Source organism: Asterias rubens, chromosome 1, assembly GCF_902459465.1.
Source record: "Asterias rubens chromosome 1, eAstRub1.3, whole genome shotgun sequence".
Lineage (NCBI taxonomy): Eukaryota > Metazoa > Echinodermata > Asteroidea > Forcipulatida > Asteriidae > Asterias > Asterias rubens.
The window spans coordinates 11,237,397-11,257,351 of NC_047062.1; the positions used below are offsets into that span (position 1 = coordinate 11,237,397).

The window sequence follows — 19,955 nt, forward strand, 5'->3', positions numbered from 1 at the left end:
GCCCATCGTCTCGTTTTGAGTTAGCATTGTGACGTACCTCATGCATAAATATTAAGAGAGGCGTATTGTTTAGTGCATACACTCATCATCAATACAAATTGTGTGTGCTGGGGATGACTGACTCTAGTGAGCAAAAAACGGTGATTCAGTATTATATAACTGACCTACAGATCCTTGTCATTTGATTGGGGAACTTACTTCACGTGACATTCACTATTACTCCCATCCGCACCGGTGATCAAAAAGACCTATTCGCCCATGGGGAATAGCATTTCCCATTCAACAGTTAGGATCATCCTTGTTCCCAATGTTTTTGAGGAGTACAGCGCCGCCGCGCCGCTGCTAAGACAAAGAAGCACCTGTGCAAAAGGTTGTGATCCGATTTGTGCGTTGTTGCCGCTACGCGGCGCTATATGGTTTTTGGTTGTCAGTAACTTGTTTTTTTTCATGAGGCTATACATCAAATGACAAGGATCTATTTGTCAGTTCTATAAAACAAATATTGAGTGGCTCAGAGTGGAATGGGAGGAATATTATCGCAAGGTAAAATTTGGACTGTTCCATTTCACGAGGCGCCTCGTGAAATGGAACAGTTCACATTTTACCTTGCGATAATATTCCTCCCCTCGTGAAATGGAACAGTCCAAATTTTACCTTGCGATAATATTCCTCCCATTCCACTCTGAGCCACTCAATATTTGTATAATAGAGTATACTTCAGATTCTTTTTTAGATTTTTTTTATTGAAACCGGATTTTGAAATGGCTCAACAAACCTCAGCTTCTAGAAACGTTAGTAAAGTTTTCCTTGTTGGAGCAGCAGGCTTTTTATCGGCAGCGTCAATATTCATGCTCGCTGGTGGTGCTGCGTGGCTGGATGGTACCACTTACCAACCTATTCCTCACATTGGTTTTCAGAATTCCAGACAGTACTCGCTTTGTACTCAAACTCAGGACAAACACATGACAACTGAAGACACTCCAAGCGGTGTGAAGATTATCATCTTAGCGTCGATGAGAACTGGATCTTCCTTCGTTGGTCAAATGTTCGGCCAAAACAGTGATATTTTCTACCTATTTGAACCCGGCACATTCCTTCAAGCTGCCCTCCGCCAACGAGGTGATATATTCTCGCAGTCGCTTTACATTGATATGTTGGACAGCCTTTATCGGTGTAACTTGACTGGCTATGAATATTTTTCAAAATGGTTGTCGACGCTGGTCCCGGCAAGTTTGTTACAGAAAGCCCCGGATATGTACAAACTGCTTTGCTCCGAGCCAGATATTTCGTCTAAAAAAAAGGTACAGTGTGGGAAAACGACACCTCAACATTTCATGCAAACATGTATGGATTTGAAGAAAGTTGCGATCAAATCAATTCGTATCTCTGATATTGGAAGTCTGTTACCGTTGATCAAAGACAAGACGATCAATCTGAAAGTGATTCATCTCGTTCGTGATCCGAGAGGGATGATCGCTTCTCGTGTGCTTGCCTTGAACGAAGGTAAGAAAACGGCGGACAAATTGGAAACATTTACGGACGACACAAAGGCATCACTTATCAATTACTGTCGGAACAATTTGCACAACACGGACGTGGGGACCAACATGCCCAAATTCCGAGACAACTATTTACTCCTGAGGTACGAGGATGTCTCTTTGGATCCACACGAAGCGGCTCGACGCATCTATAATTTCACCGGTCTTGGTGCTGTTCCTGGGAACGTGTCCAGGTGGATTCAAGAACACACGAGTGCTCACGTAGCCGGGACTTACTCCACCTCACGAGTGTCAAGTCAAGTCTACCAATCTTGGCGCTCTAGAATCAGTTTCCCAACTGTTAAAACCATTGAGGAAGTTGGAACCTGTTCTCAAATGATGCAAAGATTTGGCTATCTCCCAGCTAAAGATCAAGAACATCTGACTAATATAAAAATCTCCATTTTATCTGACAATGTGCCGGATCATGTCAAACGGGATATATACGCCTATGACAAACCATACTGACTGGGTTAAAGTTTAGAGAAATTTCTTTGAGGTTTGGGCTACACGTTTTAAAGGGTTCTATTCCTCGTTTAGTTTTGATCATTATCAGTTTTGAAAATGTTATACACGTGTGTTATTTGAGGAGGCAGTTGGCAAACTTGTGTTTTATTTGACTTTGTTGGAGCCAACTCCTCCACTTCCAGGATAAGTGGATGAAATATTATACAAAGGAGCAAAATTCCACCACTAAAATAACGGAAGTTTATAAAATCCAATCAAAAGAATTTTGGAAGCAGATCTGTGACCGATTTCATAGATCTGCTGGAACAGATTGTTTCTTTACAATTGCTGCTAGCACAATATGAGCAGGAAACTAGTCACAAATTGATCATGTGGCACGGTATTTTGGCTGCAGTCTACCTTCGTCTTTAATGTGCAATTGTGTAGACAGTTTACTAAGCTCTATATAAAGTTGTGCCCTGTGAGTGTAATTTGAGACATAGGCCGATGGAAGGCCTTGCACAGTAGCAAAATGATGTATCAACTTGTTGCCAAAAGTTTGTGAATTTCTTATAAGTAAGACATTAGCCTATTATTTATAATGTTATATTGGTATTAAATGACAACATTATAGGCCAAAATATAAACTTTTTGCGGGGGCGAGGCGCACCGTGGTTGGTAACCGCGATAATAAGTGGCGGCGGACAAATAAACATGTGGCGTGTGGCGGCCGCCATTTTGTGTGTCCAGTCGCCAAATAAAGGTTACCAAAAAATATTTACGGGCTAACGATATACAATAATAGTTTGGTTTAACGTTTTAGAACGCTTATTTCTGAACTTTATTTAGGCAACAGATTGTATTGCAGTTGTTGTATTGTGTAAATAAACCAAGTGCACCTAAACCGCCTCATTCATTATCCTACCCCAACACGCACATTATATATAAACCACTGCAGGTGTTGCTGTCACGTAGCATCACGTGTCGATCGGGATCATCACAACACCTCCGCGTAGCTGCAAAACCTCAATAATCAATTTAAAAAATATATATATGGATAAGGGCTTATTATATTATAATATTATGAGGATGCACAATACAGTTGGAAAGAGCCGTATTGTGTCATTTTCCGCTTATAAATTCACATTATTGATTATTGACTTTCTGTTTTGTTATATCAGACTACTACTCCTTCTTCTGGCCTTGAGTAGCAACATGTATAAACGTCTGCCCTTTTTAGTGAAACATTAAAACATTTTGCAAGTTTAATTGTAATGTTTGTATTGGATAAAGCATTTGTTTTCATCAGTTAATATTATATGTGTATTTATTTGGCAGCAATTTTTGTCAAACTCTATATACTGTTGTATTTTTTTTTTTTTTTTTTTTTTTTGGGGGGGCCCTACCAATCTTGGCGCTCTAGTCTCAGTTTCCCAACTGTTAACACCATTGAGGAAGTTGGGACCTGTTCTCAAATGATGCAAATATGCTAAAGATCAAGAACATCTGACTAATCTAAAAATCTCCCTTTTATCTGACAATGTGTCGGATGTCAAACGGGATCATGCCTTTGAAAAACCACACTGACTGGGTTAAGTTTAGGGTAATTCCTCTGTGGTTTGGGCTACACTTTTTTTAAAAAGTATTATTTTTTCCTCGTTTAGTTTTGATCAATATCAGTTTTGAAAATGTTATACCTGTGTGTTATGTGAGGAGGCAGTTGACAAACTTGTGTTTGACTTAGTTGGAGCCAACTCCTCCACTTCCAGAATACGTGGATAATATATCATACAGAGGGCTGAAATCATACAAAAGACCAGCAAAATTCCACCCGGCACCTTTTCACGGAATCGCATGCATCAACGTCGGAAATTAAATGTCAGTTTCAATTGAAAAATGAAGAGACAAAACCGCTTCTGCATGAAGGTGAACTTGAAGGTGAACTTAAAGGCACCTGGAAATAGAGTATATAATCCTGAACAATAAAATAATTTTTTGAGTAATTTTTTTAACGATTTATAAGTTTTAAAAAATTAAATAAAGTTGTGTGGGGGTGACTCCGCCTACCCCTTTTGTGACGTCAATCGAGGAAGACTTTGCCTCGATCGAACATCGAACACACGTACGGGCAAGTACATTCAAGTCCTAGTCGTTAGTTTGTACGTTTTGAAAACAATTTTTTTCTTGCATTTTTCCGGCAATGTCGACCAGTTGTATTGCTGCTGGATGCAGCAAAACAACTAAAGATTAAGTCAGTTTGCCAAGTTGTCCGGTCCGACTTCTTTTCCAGCGCTGGGCAGCAAACACTTCATTCGAGCCGTCGTGCTTCGAGAATCCGGAATACACTACACATTTTGACATGAACAGAAAAGTTCTTTTCTAAAACATTACGCCATCCCAATAATTTGTCCAGCTAGTGGGGAAGTCGAAGAAGGTACCTGAAAGACGTAACGAACCTAACGGAGCATTTGCCTAACGTGAACAAAAATCAGGTATTGTTTCAAGTTTGAGGGCATGTTTTTAGCTTGCGCCAAGCGTCACTATGTTGTTTTGGCACTGCATGCGATTCATCGCGCCTCGACTGACGTCACGAACAGCGCCCTCTCGGGTCGGGCTTTTTTTCAAATTTGTAAATAACATGGAAACTGATTTTCTTAAACCTTAGTTAATTGTTTATTCATATTCCACTCATCAAAACACATATTTTAGTGAAAAAAGCTTTATTTTGACAAAATACCACTTCCAGGTGACTTTAAGATCCTGTTTTAGAACAGGCAGAGTGTCAGATAAAAGAGAGCTGTTTAGGTTTTAGTCAGATGATTGTAAACATTAACTGTGAGATTATTACGTAAAAAACTTGTACAACATAGCCTAAAGCATATTTCCCTACACCTAAACTAAACGCAGTCAGATTCCTACATGAAGTTAATCATAAAACGTACATATCCCGATTGACATCCGGCACTTTGTCAAATAAAAGGGAGATGTTTAGATTAGTCAGATGTTCTTGATCTTTAGCTGGGAGATAGCCAAATCTTTGCATCATTTGAGAACAGGTTCCAACTTCCTCAATGGTTTTAACAGTTGGGAAACTGAGTCTAGTGCGCCAAGATTGGTAGACTTGACTTGACACTCGTGAGGTTGAGTAAGTCCCGGCTACGTGAGCACTCGTGTGTTCTTGAATCCACCTGGACACGTTCCCAGGAACAGCACCAAGACCAGTGAAATTATAGATACGTCGAGCCGCTTCGTGTGGATCCAAAGAGACATCCTCGTACCTCAGGAGTAAATAGTTGTTTTGGAATTTGGGCAGGTTCTTCCCCACGTCCGTGTTGTGCAAATTGTTCCAACAATAATTGGTAAGTGCTGCCCTCGTTCCGTCCGTAAATGATTCCACTTTGTCCATCGTTTTCTTGACTTCGTTCATGGCAAGCACCCGCGAAGCGATCATCCCTCTCGGATCACGAACGAGATGAATCACTTTCAGATTGATCGTCTTGTCTTTGATCAACGGTAACAGACTTCCAATATCAGAGATACGAATTGATTTGATCGCAACTTTCTTCAAATCCATACATGTTTGCATGAAATGCTGAGGTGTAACTTTCCCACAGTGAGAAGAATTTTTGGACTTGAAGCACAGCTCTCTGTACATCGCTGGGGCTTTCTTTAAAATTTGTTTTGGAACCAGCCTCGATAACCATTTTGAATAATATTCATACCCAGTCAAGTGACATTGATAAATGCTGTCCAACAAATCAATGTAAAGCGGCTGTAAGAATACAGCACCTCGTTGATGGAGAGTGGTCTGAATTGCAAAGCCGGGTTCAAAAAGGTAGAAAATGTCACTATTTTGGCCGAACATCTCACCAACGAAGGAAGATCCAGTTCTCATTGATGCTAAGATAATAATCTTCGCACCGCTTGGAGTATCTTCGGTTGTCCTGGGTTTGTTCTGGGTTTGAGGAAAATCGATACGAGGAATTGCTGTTTCGTCTCGCAATGTGGTGGGTTCCGTCACCTTGATCTTCCCATCACCAATTACTCCCGATGATACAGCCCGGTATACGGTAGGCTTAATGTGACGTCCGTTGTTACGGTCAAGTTTCATGCTCCCGTAGTCACCTTGCCGTACTTGAGGTTTAAAAACTGCATCATCCAGCCACGTAGCACCACCAGCGACTATAAATATCAACGTTGCTGATAAAAAGCCTGCTACTCCAACTATAAATACTCTGCGATTGTTAGAAGCTGAGATTTGACGAGCCATTTTAAGATCCAGGCAGAAGACCATCGTCTCGGGTGTGGTCTTTTGTGGTCTCACTTAAAAAGTCGAAGCTGAACCATGGAGGTAGGATTACAACGTTTTTCTCACACAGAACGGAATACAAATACAAACTGTGACATCAGCACACCTCTACCGGCTAACATGGCGATTTGAAAGTGTAAATTAAGAAGATACCAATAACATGTAATTACGGCGTTTGGGAAGATATCGTGTAATTACCAAGCATGAGGTGTCGCAGCTGGTTTTATTTACAGTGTACACATCCATCCAAAAACTAATTTGCAGGCGCAGCCCACACACTGCATCCCGTCATTTTAATATTAAAAAGGGAATCAATGTGTGGTGAAGAGGTTTTCAACTAGTAGTTTAATCCCAACGAGGCCTGGTTCTTGATAATTTTACCGAGACGAAGACGTGTCACGCCCATGTTTCAACACTTTTTACTGGTCATAAACAAAGGTTATACACACCCACGTGACGCGCTCTCCACAAATAGGAATAGCGCAACTGTCTGAGCTATTTATGAATAATAAGTAATTCATTTTGCTTTTATCGAAACACAATATGAAAAGCGATATGTAAGTTCTATAACCTGCAACTGATGGTGGTCTGCATTCTCTGCCATTGCTCTGTTCAAAGGCACTGTGGACACCTTTGGTTATGGCCTAATGGTTTATTGTCAAAGACCAGAGTCCCAATTATTATTGGTAGGCATAAAATAACATATCTGTGAAAATTATGACTCAATGGGTAATTGAAGTTGCAAAAGCAAAACACCCTTGTTGCACAATTTATTAATAATTTGTGTGCTTGCAGATGCCCAATAAAATACTTCAGCCCCGAGGTCTTTTAATATTTGAGTGAGAACTCTTTCACATCAACTATATATAATGTTAATTCAAAAAGAGCGCGTTTCTCACAATGTTTTATACACTAACAACAGCTCTCCATTGCCTGTTAATACCAATGGTAATTGTCAACGACCAGTCTTCACACTTGGTGTATCTCAACTATGCATACAATAACAAACCTGTGAAAATTTGAGCTCAATCGGTCATCGAACTTGCGAGATAATAATGAAAGAAAAATAACCCTTGCAACACGAAGTTGTGTGCGTTTAGATGGTTGATTTCGAGACCTCAAGTTCTAAACCTGAGGTCTCGAAATCAAGTTCATGGAAAATTACTTCTTTCTCGAAAACTCTGGCACTTCAGAGGGAGCCGTTTCTCACAATGTTTTATACCACCAACCTCTCCCCATAACTCGTCACCAAGAAAGGTTTTATGCCAATAACTATTTTGAGTAATTACCAATAGTGTCCACTGCCTTTAAGCAAAGGAGCAAGGACATAATGTATGCTCCCAGGCATTATCCTATATGAAGCAAGGGAGCCCTACACGTCTCAAGATGAACGGTTGACGAAAGGATCTAGCCAGACGAGATGGTCAGTTGGGATTACAGCGCAAGAACAAACAGAAGACACAATCACCCCGACGGCACAGGTGTGATATTAATACACACATAGGATGTTTTCAGTACAATTATCTCTGCGCAATGAACTGTGTCCAAATCGAAAGCAAATGAGCATCCGTCTTTTCTACTTGCTGCCACCTGCTACCGCCCCCCCCCCCACTTCTGTGTCAATGTAGCTTGCCCGGAATCTGTGTAAAGATGAACCAGAAATGGGTCAAACTGACAGGACTCCTACCTAAAAACGGATCAGCAGTGTAACTTTTTTTTACGGTCCTGACTATAGCCAGTATATAGGACCATTTAGATTGGCATTTCACGGTCCGTCATCCGTCGACTTCACCAAACTCTTCCTAACTTAGGATTAATCTTAGGAGAAGGAGGAGTACAGTTCGAAGACGTTAGGACGAATTGAACCCTTCTGCCATAAGTTAGGGCGGGTTACTCGTCCTAACTCGAGATACGATTAATCCTAGCGTTTCTTGAGATCGGCTGCAGGTTTGTAAAAATACCTAGCCAGCCGGACTAGCCAGCCGGACGACTTGGAGAGAATTTTTACTTGTCTTTCTATGTTCTAACTGCCACTTTAGCCATTAGAACACCACGGTCATGGGCGTCAATCTGTTTGGGAATATGGGGGGGGGGAGCGGACATCGTTAGTCATAACATTTACGGCGTAAAAACTCCTGGGTCAGAATTGACCCGGATTTGGGTCGCCAGACCCATTTCTGGATCAATTTTACCCGGAATCCGTGACAATGTGACCAGGTGTGGCGGTTTCAACTTTCCGCCGTGTTCAGTTTTCCGAATGACCAAATACGGTAACATAATACGTCATGCGATGCCTGCGCACAGCAAGCGAAAGTAGTCCACTTTTAGTGCCGTATTGAGTCATCCGTGTTACACTCTCCGGTAGCTGTCATGGCGGCGTCCACGAGTACAACGAGCGGCAAACGCGTGGATCGTATGAGGGAATTTGAAGACCAAACAAATTATCCTGTATTTATTTTAACCAGTGGCACAAGCAGTGTTGTACACATGAATACGTGTTAAGATGGGGCAAAAGAATATGTGACTAAACAGAAAAGAATCGTAATAAAAATAATAGAAACAATTTGGGGGTCACTGAGAGAACTACACTACGGTACTCGCCAGGATACTCGCGGCAGTTTTTTTTGTCTGACTACGTCACCCGGAAAACGGAACACGCCGGAAAGCTAAAGTGACCGTTCGAACAACGTGCTGAAATGTCCGGCTACGTCACCCGGAAAACTGAACACGGTGGAAGACTGAAACCGCCACACCGGAATCCGAGTCATTGTGACCAGAAATTTGGTTAAAAGCGGGATTTTGACTCGGAATCCAGGACACAGTGACATGTCCGGGTCAAATTGACCTAGAAATGGGTCCGGGTCAAATTGACCTAGAAATGGGTCTGGCCCCCTTGGACCTAAATCCGAGTGAGTTTGTAGAGTGCCGGGAAGGTTGAGGCCGATGCTCTCTGGTGCAATCTAGGGAGTCTGAGGGGTACGATGTGCCCTCTCTCATTTCGTTTTTGCTGTTCGTTATTGTATCAAAAAACCAACTCATTATATAATAGCTTCGTATCCATATTATTTCTTCATATTTAATGCCCAGACAGCGTTTCATCCCCCAATCATCGCCATCATCGTCAAGGCGGCGGATCCAGACAATACATTTTAGGGGGGGGGGGGGGCAAATCTATTAAAATGGGGCGTGCAAGTGTGGAACGCGGGGCTTTTTACGGCTTGGGGTCCGGGCCCGCTCGCTCAAGGGCCCGGGAAAATTGGGCATTTTAGATGCTCTGCATGCGTCAAGTCTTAGGCCAATAAGAGACACAAATGAATGAAACAGAACATAAATTATAACAGGTGCGGATATATGACACAAATGTTATTTTCTCGAAAAGTCAACCCCCGGAAAATCCATGTCCCTATCGTATTTTGTAAAATTTATTGTTTTTTGGGGTTTTTTTGTTTTACATTTTTTTTAACGCTAGGTATTCATTAGGCCTACTTAAATCTAAAAATAAACAAATAATAATATGCAATTTATTATAGACCATTCAAGTCATACATGTTGGGAAATGTTTGTCCATAAGATTGTGAAACTTTAGGGGGAGGGGCAAACGTCTTCTGTCACATAAAGGTAGTTAGTTAGTGGTTGTAAAAAAATAAATCAAGACTACCGATCGAGGGCCACCAGATTCAGCACAGAGTAGAGAATCATCGAACAGAGGATTGAAAAATTGCCCCCCCCCCCCCCCCCCCCCCTCCAAACCCGAGACAGTTGCCCCGGCTAATGATTTCGTGTATTCGACGTCCCAAGTTCCTGAAGCTCCTGGGATCATGATAAAAGTCATAAATTCGAAAGTAAAAGTGCATCAGTCGAAATTATTTTCGAGGAAGAAAAGTAGACTGGTAGTAAATTTAAACAAAAGCTAATTTCTTTTCTTTTTTCTTTTCAGAGTGCAACATATTCCACGCGCATAATTTTGGACAAAAGTTGCGTGAAGGTTGTGAAATAATATTGATGTATGGTACCCAGTCGACTAGGATGCCCTGAGATACACACGTAATGGCGTTTCAGAAAAGTGACCTGACTCTTTCTTCAGAGAGCGTGAATCACAAAATAAAGCAAAATGGCGACATGTGTAACAGTTTGTAAAATCTTTAGATGTCCAATGTTCTGCTCTGTCTTTTCATCTCTTGCTTTGGAATCAAAAACTTGTAGAACATAACATTGTGGAGTTGTCTGCAATTATGGCTAACTAGCGAGGCGTAGAGTGGAGTCGAACACTGGCACTCTAGGCCGTTTCGTTTACACGGTGTTTGGTAAGTAAACTACTGAGTGATATATGCGGCTGACTACACTAAAGGTCAGCATGATCAGCGTATGATATGATGAGTATGATGATGACGCAATGGAATGAAGGAGTCGGCTTACTGTCTTGTTTGGGTTGTATCAATTCATAGTACATGGATGTAGTAAATGGTCTGATTGTTAGTGCTAGTACCTTCAGTACAAACAGGCTCGGGAATTATACGAAGGCCACGGAGGCCATGGTCTTGGCCTCGTTGGTGCCCTTCACAAAAAGTTCCCATTTGTTTACTATACTATCCAGTGACTAAATCCCATGCCCCCATCATTATCATACCATGTCACAAGATGTGTTAACAAATAAAAGATTTTCCAACCAATCAATTTAATTAGAAGTGCCCTTTTACAAAATGAAAATGGCCTTGCCTTTTGCCTTTTCAACAGATTCAAAGATGAAATTCCAGGTATGTAGAAATGTACAATTTCCTCATATTATTATATAAACTGAAGAGAGGGTGTCACACGGCCCTCCTGAGTCCTAATCCCATGTATGTATTTACGGCCTTATTTACTTCTTATTAAACAGTTATAAGGAGAAAATACAATGGCTTGGTGCCTTTCTTGCCAGGGCGAAGAGAAAGGCGGGAAGCATATAGAGGCGCGGCGTCACTGTCTACTGTCTGTTGTCTTGCAATGCTGTAGAGTGCACTGTTAGCGTTTTTTTTTTTTATCGCCGCATGGTGTGGATTGGAACTGAATTTTTAGTTAGAATTTATAACTTTTTAACAATTTAAAGTTAGAGAAAGGGCTTTACCAACCTCTAATTTGTTGTCTCTGGTTGCCACAAACCGTAGCCTACATCATTGCCTTCAAACCCTTTATGTAAGTAGGCCCAGGGGTTGATTTCACAAAGAGTTAGGACTCGTCTTATCTCCTCGAGTTAGGACGAGTTACTCGTCCTAACTTAGGATTAATCTTAAGGTCTGCATGCTACAGTGCAGGGTTGGGACTCGTCCTAAGTCCTAAGATTAGTCTAACTCTTAAGTTAGGATTTAGGGAGAGTTTTGTGAAATGGACGGCTGATGTAATTAGTGGGCTTCTTCTTTCCACAGGTAAAGTGCAATTTTGAACCACCAACCACCAGCCCTCACCACCAGTGACAGTAGAACAACGACGTTGTTTCCAACAAGCTTGGACTTTGATCCTGACCAGTTGGCGGACGATTTTAGAAGTCTCATAAAAAAGGGTTATGTCGAAAGCTACAAAGAGAAAACATGTGACCAGGGAAGTCCTTGATGATTACAATCTGCCCGAAGGGCAACAGCAGATCGTAAAGGTACTAAAGCCAAATAAAATAAATGTTCTGTTTCCGATTACCCGACGGACCTGCCCTAAATTTACACAAAGAAATCCATGACCCTAAACTTGTAAGTGTAATTTGCCATTACTGATTGGACATGACTGGGCTTAGATTTCATTTCTACCACTGGCATCTCCAACCAAATGTGCCTGATGCAACTAGGCAAAACTAAGCATGATTGGGAGATTGAAGATTTGTAGTAAATGGCAGAAACAGAAAACAGTGATGGGCTATTATTAACGACTTCATTCGTTCAGTAACAATTGCCAACGTACAAGTTAGATCGTCATGATAATTGAATTGAATTTCTTGCAGATACTGGTGTATGACAATTACGTATATTCGCCACAGGTTCAATTATGTGTTTGTTTTTTCTATAACCAAAACTCATTTTAGGTGACTGCTAGCAGAGGCAACAACCTTCATGAGGTGCAGGCGGCAAAAGGGGACCTGTTCCTTGTCAGCATGCCAACTAGGTTCCGCAAAAACGTCTGGATTAAACGAGGTACAGTACCGATTCTACGAGACTGGATTGGTCCAGTTTTCACCTTGTTTATATTCTGACAAAAGAGACTTTTGCATGAAATGTATATAAATATTTATGACATCCAAGCAGATCCTTGCTATTTGATTGGAGTATAGTCAGACACAAGAATGTTTAGTGAGCTGGGGTCACTGAAGTTCTCAAACTAATAATACATCAAAATGTGTTCATATAGCTCAGATATCCTAGTAAGCTAGTTCAAGACACAACTTTTATTATCCCTGCTAAATAGCGCTAAGGGGTTCAGTCAACTTACAATAGTGATTTCTCGGCCCGCTCAGTTTCCCATTTCTACACCTGTTTGAATAGAAACAATCATGGTTAAAGCCATTATACACTTTCGGAACAGAAAACAAAATAAAAGTTCACAGATTTACAAATAACTTACAGGGTTTACAGAAGGTAATGGTAAAAACTTCTCTTGAAATATTGTTCCATGAAATGCTTTACTTTTTGAGAAAACATTAAAACAATTATCAATTCTCGACATCAAGAATTACGGATTTATAGTAAACACATGTCATGACACAGCGAAACGTGCGGAAGCAACTGTTGGTTTTCCTGTCATTTTCTCCCGACTCCGATGACCGATTGAGCCTAAATTTTCACAGGTTTGTTATTATATATAGAAGTTGTGATACACAAAGTGTGAGCCTTGGACAATACTGTTTAACGAAAGTGACCACTGGCTTAAAGTGCCTTGCTCAAGGACATATGTTCCAATGATTTAGCCATAAGAACAAGATTCTGATGCAGTAGACAACACGCTAACAAGCCATTTGTGTGTTAGACTTGAATAATTGTCTGGTACAATGGCCTGCTTGATCACAAGTTACCTCTTAAAGGCAGTGGACACTATTGGTAATTACTCAAAATAATTATTAGCATAAAACCTTTCTTGGTGACGAGTAATGGGGAGAGGTTGATGGTATAAAACATTGTGATGAGAAACAGCTCCCTCTGAGGTGCCATAGTATTCGAGAAAGAAGTAATTTTCCACGAATTTGATTTCAAGACCTCAGATTTGGAACTTGAGGTCTTGAAATCAACCATCTAAACGCATACAACTTCATGTGACAAGAGTGTTTTTTTCTTTCATTATTATCTTGCAAGTTCGATGACCGATTTAGCTCAAATTTTCACAGGTTTATTATTTTATGCATATGTTGAGATACACTAACTGTGAAGGCTAGTCTTTGACAATTACCAACACTGTCCACTGCCTTTAAATTTGAATTCCTTAGACTATCGAGACAGTTGCTATGTCACATGATTCAGGGCAAGCTTTTCCATAGTTACGTAAGAGTCGGTGAACACCCACACACATTTCTGAATGGATGTGTATGGCACAATGATACTGGGGTTTGCTCATCTGGAGGTTGCTATGCAAAAGTTTGCAACGAACCATTTGACACAGCAACTGTCTCTATAGTCTGATGAATTTGAATGTAAATGGTACATTGTGACTATGCAAGTCATTGTACCAGACATTATTTAAATCTAAAGCCTGGTTCATTCATCCTGTGAATGCGAATGCGATATTAATGTTGAAGACACAAATTCTCAACCAATAATTCGAAGGGGTTGAGCTGTGCTCAACTTCTGCGAATATTCGCTGCGAAAAAAGAGGTGTTACCTCAAATTCACGTCAAATTGCAGGAGGTATGAAATCGGGCTTAACTCGGCGCCATACAAATGCTTTTTTCTTTTTTTTTCTTTCTAGGTGATTTTGTGATAGTCGACCCCATACAGGAAGGGGATAAAGTGAAAGCAGAGATATCAAGCATCCTCTATCCAAAGCAGATCAAATACATTCAGCAGGAGAGCTTGTGGTAAGTCATTGTTATTATAGTTAGTAAGATTAGTCAGTAAGTGAGTCGTCAGACGTTCAGTCAGAGGGGCAAAAACATCTTATGGACCACGCCCTGTATTCCAAATGTGATCACCAGAGGCGTAACAAGAGGGGGCCAGGGATGGCAGGAGCCCCTGCTAAGAACCCCTCTTTCCACTTTATTCCCTCCGCCGTTACAAAAAAACTCTGCGCAAAATCACGCTGTATGAAAAAAGGCTCCATAGTGCTTTTATTGCTTGTTGTATAAGGGGATGCGAGGGGAATTCCAATACGCGGCTAGCTTCAGTACGCGCGATCAATAGGACAAAATATTTTGCGCTGAAGAGTTGCATGCCTGACATTTGTTGCAAATGGAAATTCATCCACTGTGAAGTGACATTAATGTTGATTAACAGTGAAAGCAGAAGTCATTAATGTTGATTAACAGTGAAAGCAGAAGTCATTAATGTTGATTAACAGTGAAAGCAGAAGTCCAACATGTACTACAGGAGAAAATATGGCAACCAGCAATCGCAATTTTGTGGACCTCAAATCTACAGAAAAAATGGGGCCTTTCTTAGATACCATGATGTTCCACTACACTCCACACAAGCTACACAAACCCCCAAAAAGATTTTGCCTTTTTTTGTTTCCGCCCACTCATATGTCCGAGGTTTTTTGTAGGATTAAGTAATAATTGTTATTCCATCTATTTCTCCACTAGGCCAGACCAGTTCAAGAGCAAGACTTCCAGCAGTGACCTGGACACAGCTGGAAAACAAGGCGTCGACCTAAGTACAGACGCGCTCGCCAAAGACATCTCAGAAATGTCCTTGAAAGATGCCGGCAGTCCCCTTGGAGACGGCGGCGGTGATGAGGAAGATGAGGATGAAGAGAGTGACAGCGATAACGATGACGATTTGTTTGTGAATACGAATCGTCCTACAGTGACTTATTTTTACTCTGATAGCGAAGAAGAGGAAGAGGAAGATAACGAGGAAAGATAAATATTTTGGTATTCCAGAAGATCACTAAATTATTCCTCGTACTTTTAACATTTCAAGCTTCACACTCCATGGTCGAGTGGTGAGACAACTGCTATTAATAGGGTGGCGTTGGTAGTGGGCTCGAATCCCTCCTGAGTTTTGTTTTCTGCAGGACTCTTGAAAGCATTGAGTACTCACTGCTGGAATATCTGTATTCCAAAAGATCGCTAACATTCCTCGTCGTACTTTTAACTTTTCAAGCTTCATGCTCCATGGTCTAGTAGTAAGACATCTGCTATTAATAGGATGGCATTCCTCTCGACCAATAGGAATAAAGAAACTGTCTTATAAGCACAGGTGCAAGCTCGCGTGTCACGCCCATGTTTCAATACTTTTTACTGCTCATAAACAAAGGTTTATACTTACAAAGGCAAAACAAAATCAGAAATCAGACTTAAGTACGAAGAATATCGTGCCCTAAAACTTGGTGAGAGTTCATATTTCCATGTACATACACCCTGTACAACAGCCTGCTTTGATCGATCCAGATGACACAGCCCCTTAAATATTGTGATTGTATAAAATGTTGTAAATAAGTAATTGAAGGAATATTAGCCGAGTTTGAATGTTGGTAGTTGCATATAGCCTTGTCCCAATATGCAAGCACCCTTTTGAATTCATCAGGTAGGGTGTAGTACCGATACTGCAGTTCTTGATATACAGTATACCAGGGGGTCGAAGAATGTTTTTCAACCTCGTACAACGAAGCTGAAAACAAAGTTGTGTGAAGTTGAAAAACCATGCTTCAACCCTAAGGTACTGTATAGACGATGTGACCTTTGTTTACATTCAAACTGCCCTCTGTTGAAAAAATAACTGTATAAAGGGCCTTCCTGGCAGGCAAGATTCTAGATGTACACTGGTCATAATTGGAAATTTTACATAATTATTGTGTCATAATTTCCAATTAAATTAAAGAATTATGAAAATAACAGCTGAATGTATTTTGAGATATGCCCCCCCCCCACTTTCTTCTTATCAAAAACAGAAGGGGCAATCTCCATAAAATGTACCTGTTTTGTGCGCTCTTCTATAGACCCCTTGCATGTGACGTCACACAGCGCCCTCACTGGGGTCAAAAAGCACCCTCTCTTGGGTCAAAGGAGGCAAATGATTGAACAGTGCTGTTCTTTGTGCGTATAAACGTGCGCGTGAGCTCAGCGTCCGTGTAGCGTTTCACGTTATGCAAGGGTTGTATACAATATTGTCTGTAGGAAGTTCAGGCTATGTTGCTGGAACTCTCTGCCTCAATATCTCAACAAACGCATGACATCTCAAGATTCCAAAATTCTCTCAAAACCCATCTCTTCAGATTAGCCTATGCAGACATTGAGTGAAATTTTCTTCTTGTTCTTTGACCAGTGCCTTTGAATGTTTTACAGTATAAGTGTGCTTTAAAAATGCTGTGTTATTATTATTACTCTTTATTATAACAATAATAATAATTAAAGATTTGTTAAGCGCATTTATCTGCCTATAATGGCACCAAAGGCGCACAAAGAACACAAGAAACAGTAATTAAACGAAATAATGACAATTTGTAAACATTTGATCATCATTTAACGTCTATACCACAATAAAACCATGAATGCATTCAAATAAAGACAAAAAAATTACCAACTGAAGTTGTATACAAGGTGCACATTTATTTTAATAGATTTGAACCACATTAACGTTTATAACTGGTATGATACAGCAAGGTAGTGTATCTAAACTCCAGTACATTTTCGATAACATTTTTTTTTTCACCGTAATCTTTTTTTAATTATATACGACATGAACAACAGGTCCACCACACAAGTACAGCTAGGAGCCATTCACCATCTAGCTATGTTTATTTTTTGTTTTTAAACATGGGATAAATAGCTTCATGTATTCTTGTTTTATGCGAGGTTTAGTATAAAGCACACGGCTGTGTGTGCACCACTTAAAAAAAAAAAACGCATTCTCACTGTCTGTGTAAATGTTATACTTGTGCGTTTAGCTTGAACCCAGATTTCAAATATAAACGATTTAAATCTTTAAATTTCTGAAAGCTTCAGAGATGATGAATATATAAACTCTTAAGACACAATTCTCAAGTGGAAACTTGATGAAGAATTTAGTAATCAATTTGCACACAAAATATCCATTAAGTGTTTAAACTTTGTAGGTTTTTAAAATTTGGCTCTTAAAAAAAAAAAAAAACCAAGGCAGCTACTGTGGTATTGAATAAACAGCAACCACTTCCCCACCCCTTTATTATTATTGAAAACAAAAGAGTGGAACTAGACAAATGTGAACAGACAAAGTCTAGAGTACACACATTTGGCGTACATTTCTAGGCCCGTAAAAAAAAGTATGAAATGTACATTCATTTAAAATAAATAGATGGACAAAACTGTCCAAGACAGAAAACAGTACATTAACATAAAATGTTCAACCATTACACGGTTATGGTTTACCTTATACATAAGCCAAATCTACCAATATCTCTCTTTAGCAAAGACCACTCAAATCTTTTAGATGAACCTGTTTAGCGTTGATTTTGTTGTAACAACGTTTTTAACAGGCTCGGGAGAGGGTTCTTAAAAGAAAAGGAGATGCATCAAATTTGCTTTCACCATGAACCTTTTAATTAAAATAAGGTAATATGGAAAGACCATGGTGGTTCACTTCATACACAAATAAAATACTCTATGAAAATATTGCCCCAATTGCAATAAACATTGCCGTTAAAGAAACTACAGACCTTGGTTACCTAACCGAGTATCCATTTTTGTAAATATGCTTAAAAAATACCCAAAGTGCCAAATTCTTGACGATGCTTTTGACAGAAATCTGTGCTTATTGTCCACAGAAATCTGTGCAATGCTATAAGCGCAGAGCTCTGTCCTAAGCAGTGCCATTAATTTGGGCCAAGGTTCTGACAGGGGAAGGTACACTTTGATAAAAACCGGCAACACCAATCATTTTTATGTTTAGAGAAGAAAATAAAACTGGGAAAGTTTTTATCAAACAAAAGTGAGTCTTCAATTGGAAATGCCGTCTTGAGATTTGTACTTTCATGGGCTATATGAGTAGTCACAGCATGCATTTCTAGTGGTCAATGTGCAATCAGAACCAGCAGGAAGCACAATACACTTTGGCCCCTTTCACATGACAACAATTTAGCAAGGGTCCCTTGCTAAATTGTAACATGGTTGTAAAACTTTAGAAAATGTACCTCGTGTGAAAGGACAATTTATCTACTGTCCATGTTAAGTTCTCTTGCAAAATCTTCTCAAACATAGCTATATTTTACAACCATGCTAAAAGTAAGCAAGGGACCCCAGTTAAATTGCTGTCATGTGAATAGCACTTTTGTGGGTTCCAAGAGCAACTGTGTAATAGGTAACAAGTTTCTACACAAAGCCAGACATATAACTTTCTTATTGCAAAAAAAGAGGAAATGGTCGATCACCTTTGTACAGTGTTTTCCAGTTTTCTATGGCACTGTTATGAAAAGAAAAGAGGAAATCAGCCGATCAGCTGAAAAAGTTGCACGCCTGAAAGCGCTGCATGTTCATTTGCAAGCAGATGAAATCGATACAAAACTTAAAACTTTACATTTCTTCGGATGGTTAGTGAATCTTTTAATGAATCTGATGTAACTCCGATACCAATGTTGTACTTTCCCTTCATCGGCTGGACCCAACTTTATGTTTCTGCTTTACCACAGCATTCAGCACTTAGGGCGTCTTGTAATGCGTGTGATTCTAATGGCCCAGTAGCGCTGAATTCATTGGTAAGCAGAGCCATGAAATTGGAACCTGAGCACAATTTTATAAAGCCTGTTCAGCAGAAAACTCTGCAGAGCAAATTTCTTTGCTAAGCAAGAAATGCAGCAATAGTAACTGTATGGTTCTCGCTGGCAACGTATTTTAGCCAAGCAAGATTTGTTTGTGCTTAGCATGTTTTGTGCTTACAGGCTTTATGAAAGTGGGCGCAGGTGTGAATCCAATCCAAATTGGCGAAATTTAAATAAAACTGAACCAACCTTCTGATACTAATTTTTAGAACAAAAAAATAGTGGCGTGAAGTTTTAAAAACAATATATCATCGTAACAGGGTGAGGCCATCAATGTATGCAGGTTAAAGCCCTTTCACACGACAGCTATCTAACAAGGCTCCCCTTGTTTATTTTTAGCATGGTTGTGAAACTTTAAAAAATGCACCTCGTGTGATAGAAAAATAATGTTTATACTCTCCATAAAGGAGGGCAAATTTGAGAAGATTTTACTAGGGACCTTGGACAGTTCAAACATTGTTGTCCTTCCAACTTGTAAAATGTCACAACCATGCTAAAATATAGCAAGGGACCCCTACTAAATTGATGTCATGTGAAAAGGGTTTTATATTGCACAAGCCAGCTACACTCAAAAACCAAACATCCTGCTGAATTTTAAGATACCATTCATGATTTCTACTTCTCTTCTTTTCTCAGTCGACTTACAAACAACTCTCTGATTAATCTTACAGTCAAAGCACACTTGGGGGATAAGAAAAAAACACATTAGACATAGTCTAAAGTAAAACATGACTGTTTATAAATACAAATAAAATTGATGG

At 40.0% G+C, this 19,955-nt stretch overlaps 3 protein-coding genes across 3 annotated transcripts; 2 read left to right on the forward strand and 1 right to left on the reverse strand.

Moving 5' to 3' along the window:
* The first annotated feature begins 756 nt into the window (after positions 1 to 756).
* On the forward strand, positions 757 to 2,238 carry LOC117299823 (carbohydrate sulfotransferase 3-like). The gene has a single exon (XM_033783363.1). It carries the CDS (start codon positions 762 to 764, stop codon positions 2,004 to 2,006), a length of 1,245 nt encoding a protein of 414 aa, XP_033639254.1. The 5' UTR covers positions 757 to 761; the 3' UTR covers positions 2,007 to 2,238.
* A 2,676-nt stretch (positions 2,239 to 4,914) lies between these two features.
* On the reverse strand, positions 4,915 to 6,279 carry LOC117297041 (carbohydrate sulfotransferase 3-like). The gene has a single exon (XM_033780166.1). It carries the CDS (start codon positions 6,277 to 6,279, stop codon positions 4,915 to 4,917), a length of 1,365 nt encoding a protein of 454 aa, XP_033636057.1.
* Positions 6,280 to 10,376: 4,097 nt separating this feature from the next.
* Positions 10,377 to 15,342, forward strand: LOC117289561 (probable RNA-binding protein EIF1AD). The gene is made up of 5 exons (XM_033770722.1): positions 10,377 to 10,598; positions 11,697 to 11,920; positions 12,341 to 12,449; positions 14,212 to 14,320; positions 15,044 to 15,342. Exons 2-5 carry the CDS (start codon positions 11,834 to 11,836, stop codon positions 15,324 to 15,326), a joined length of 588 nt encoding a protein of 195 aa, XP_033626613.1. The 5' UTR covers positions 10,377 to 10,598; positions 11,697 to 11,833; the 3' UTR covers positions 15,327 to 15,342.
* Positions 15,343 to 19,955: the final 4,613 nt, after the last annotated feature.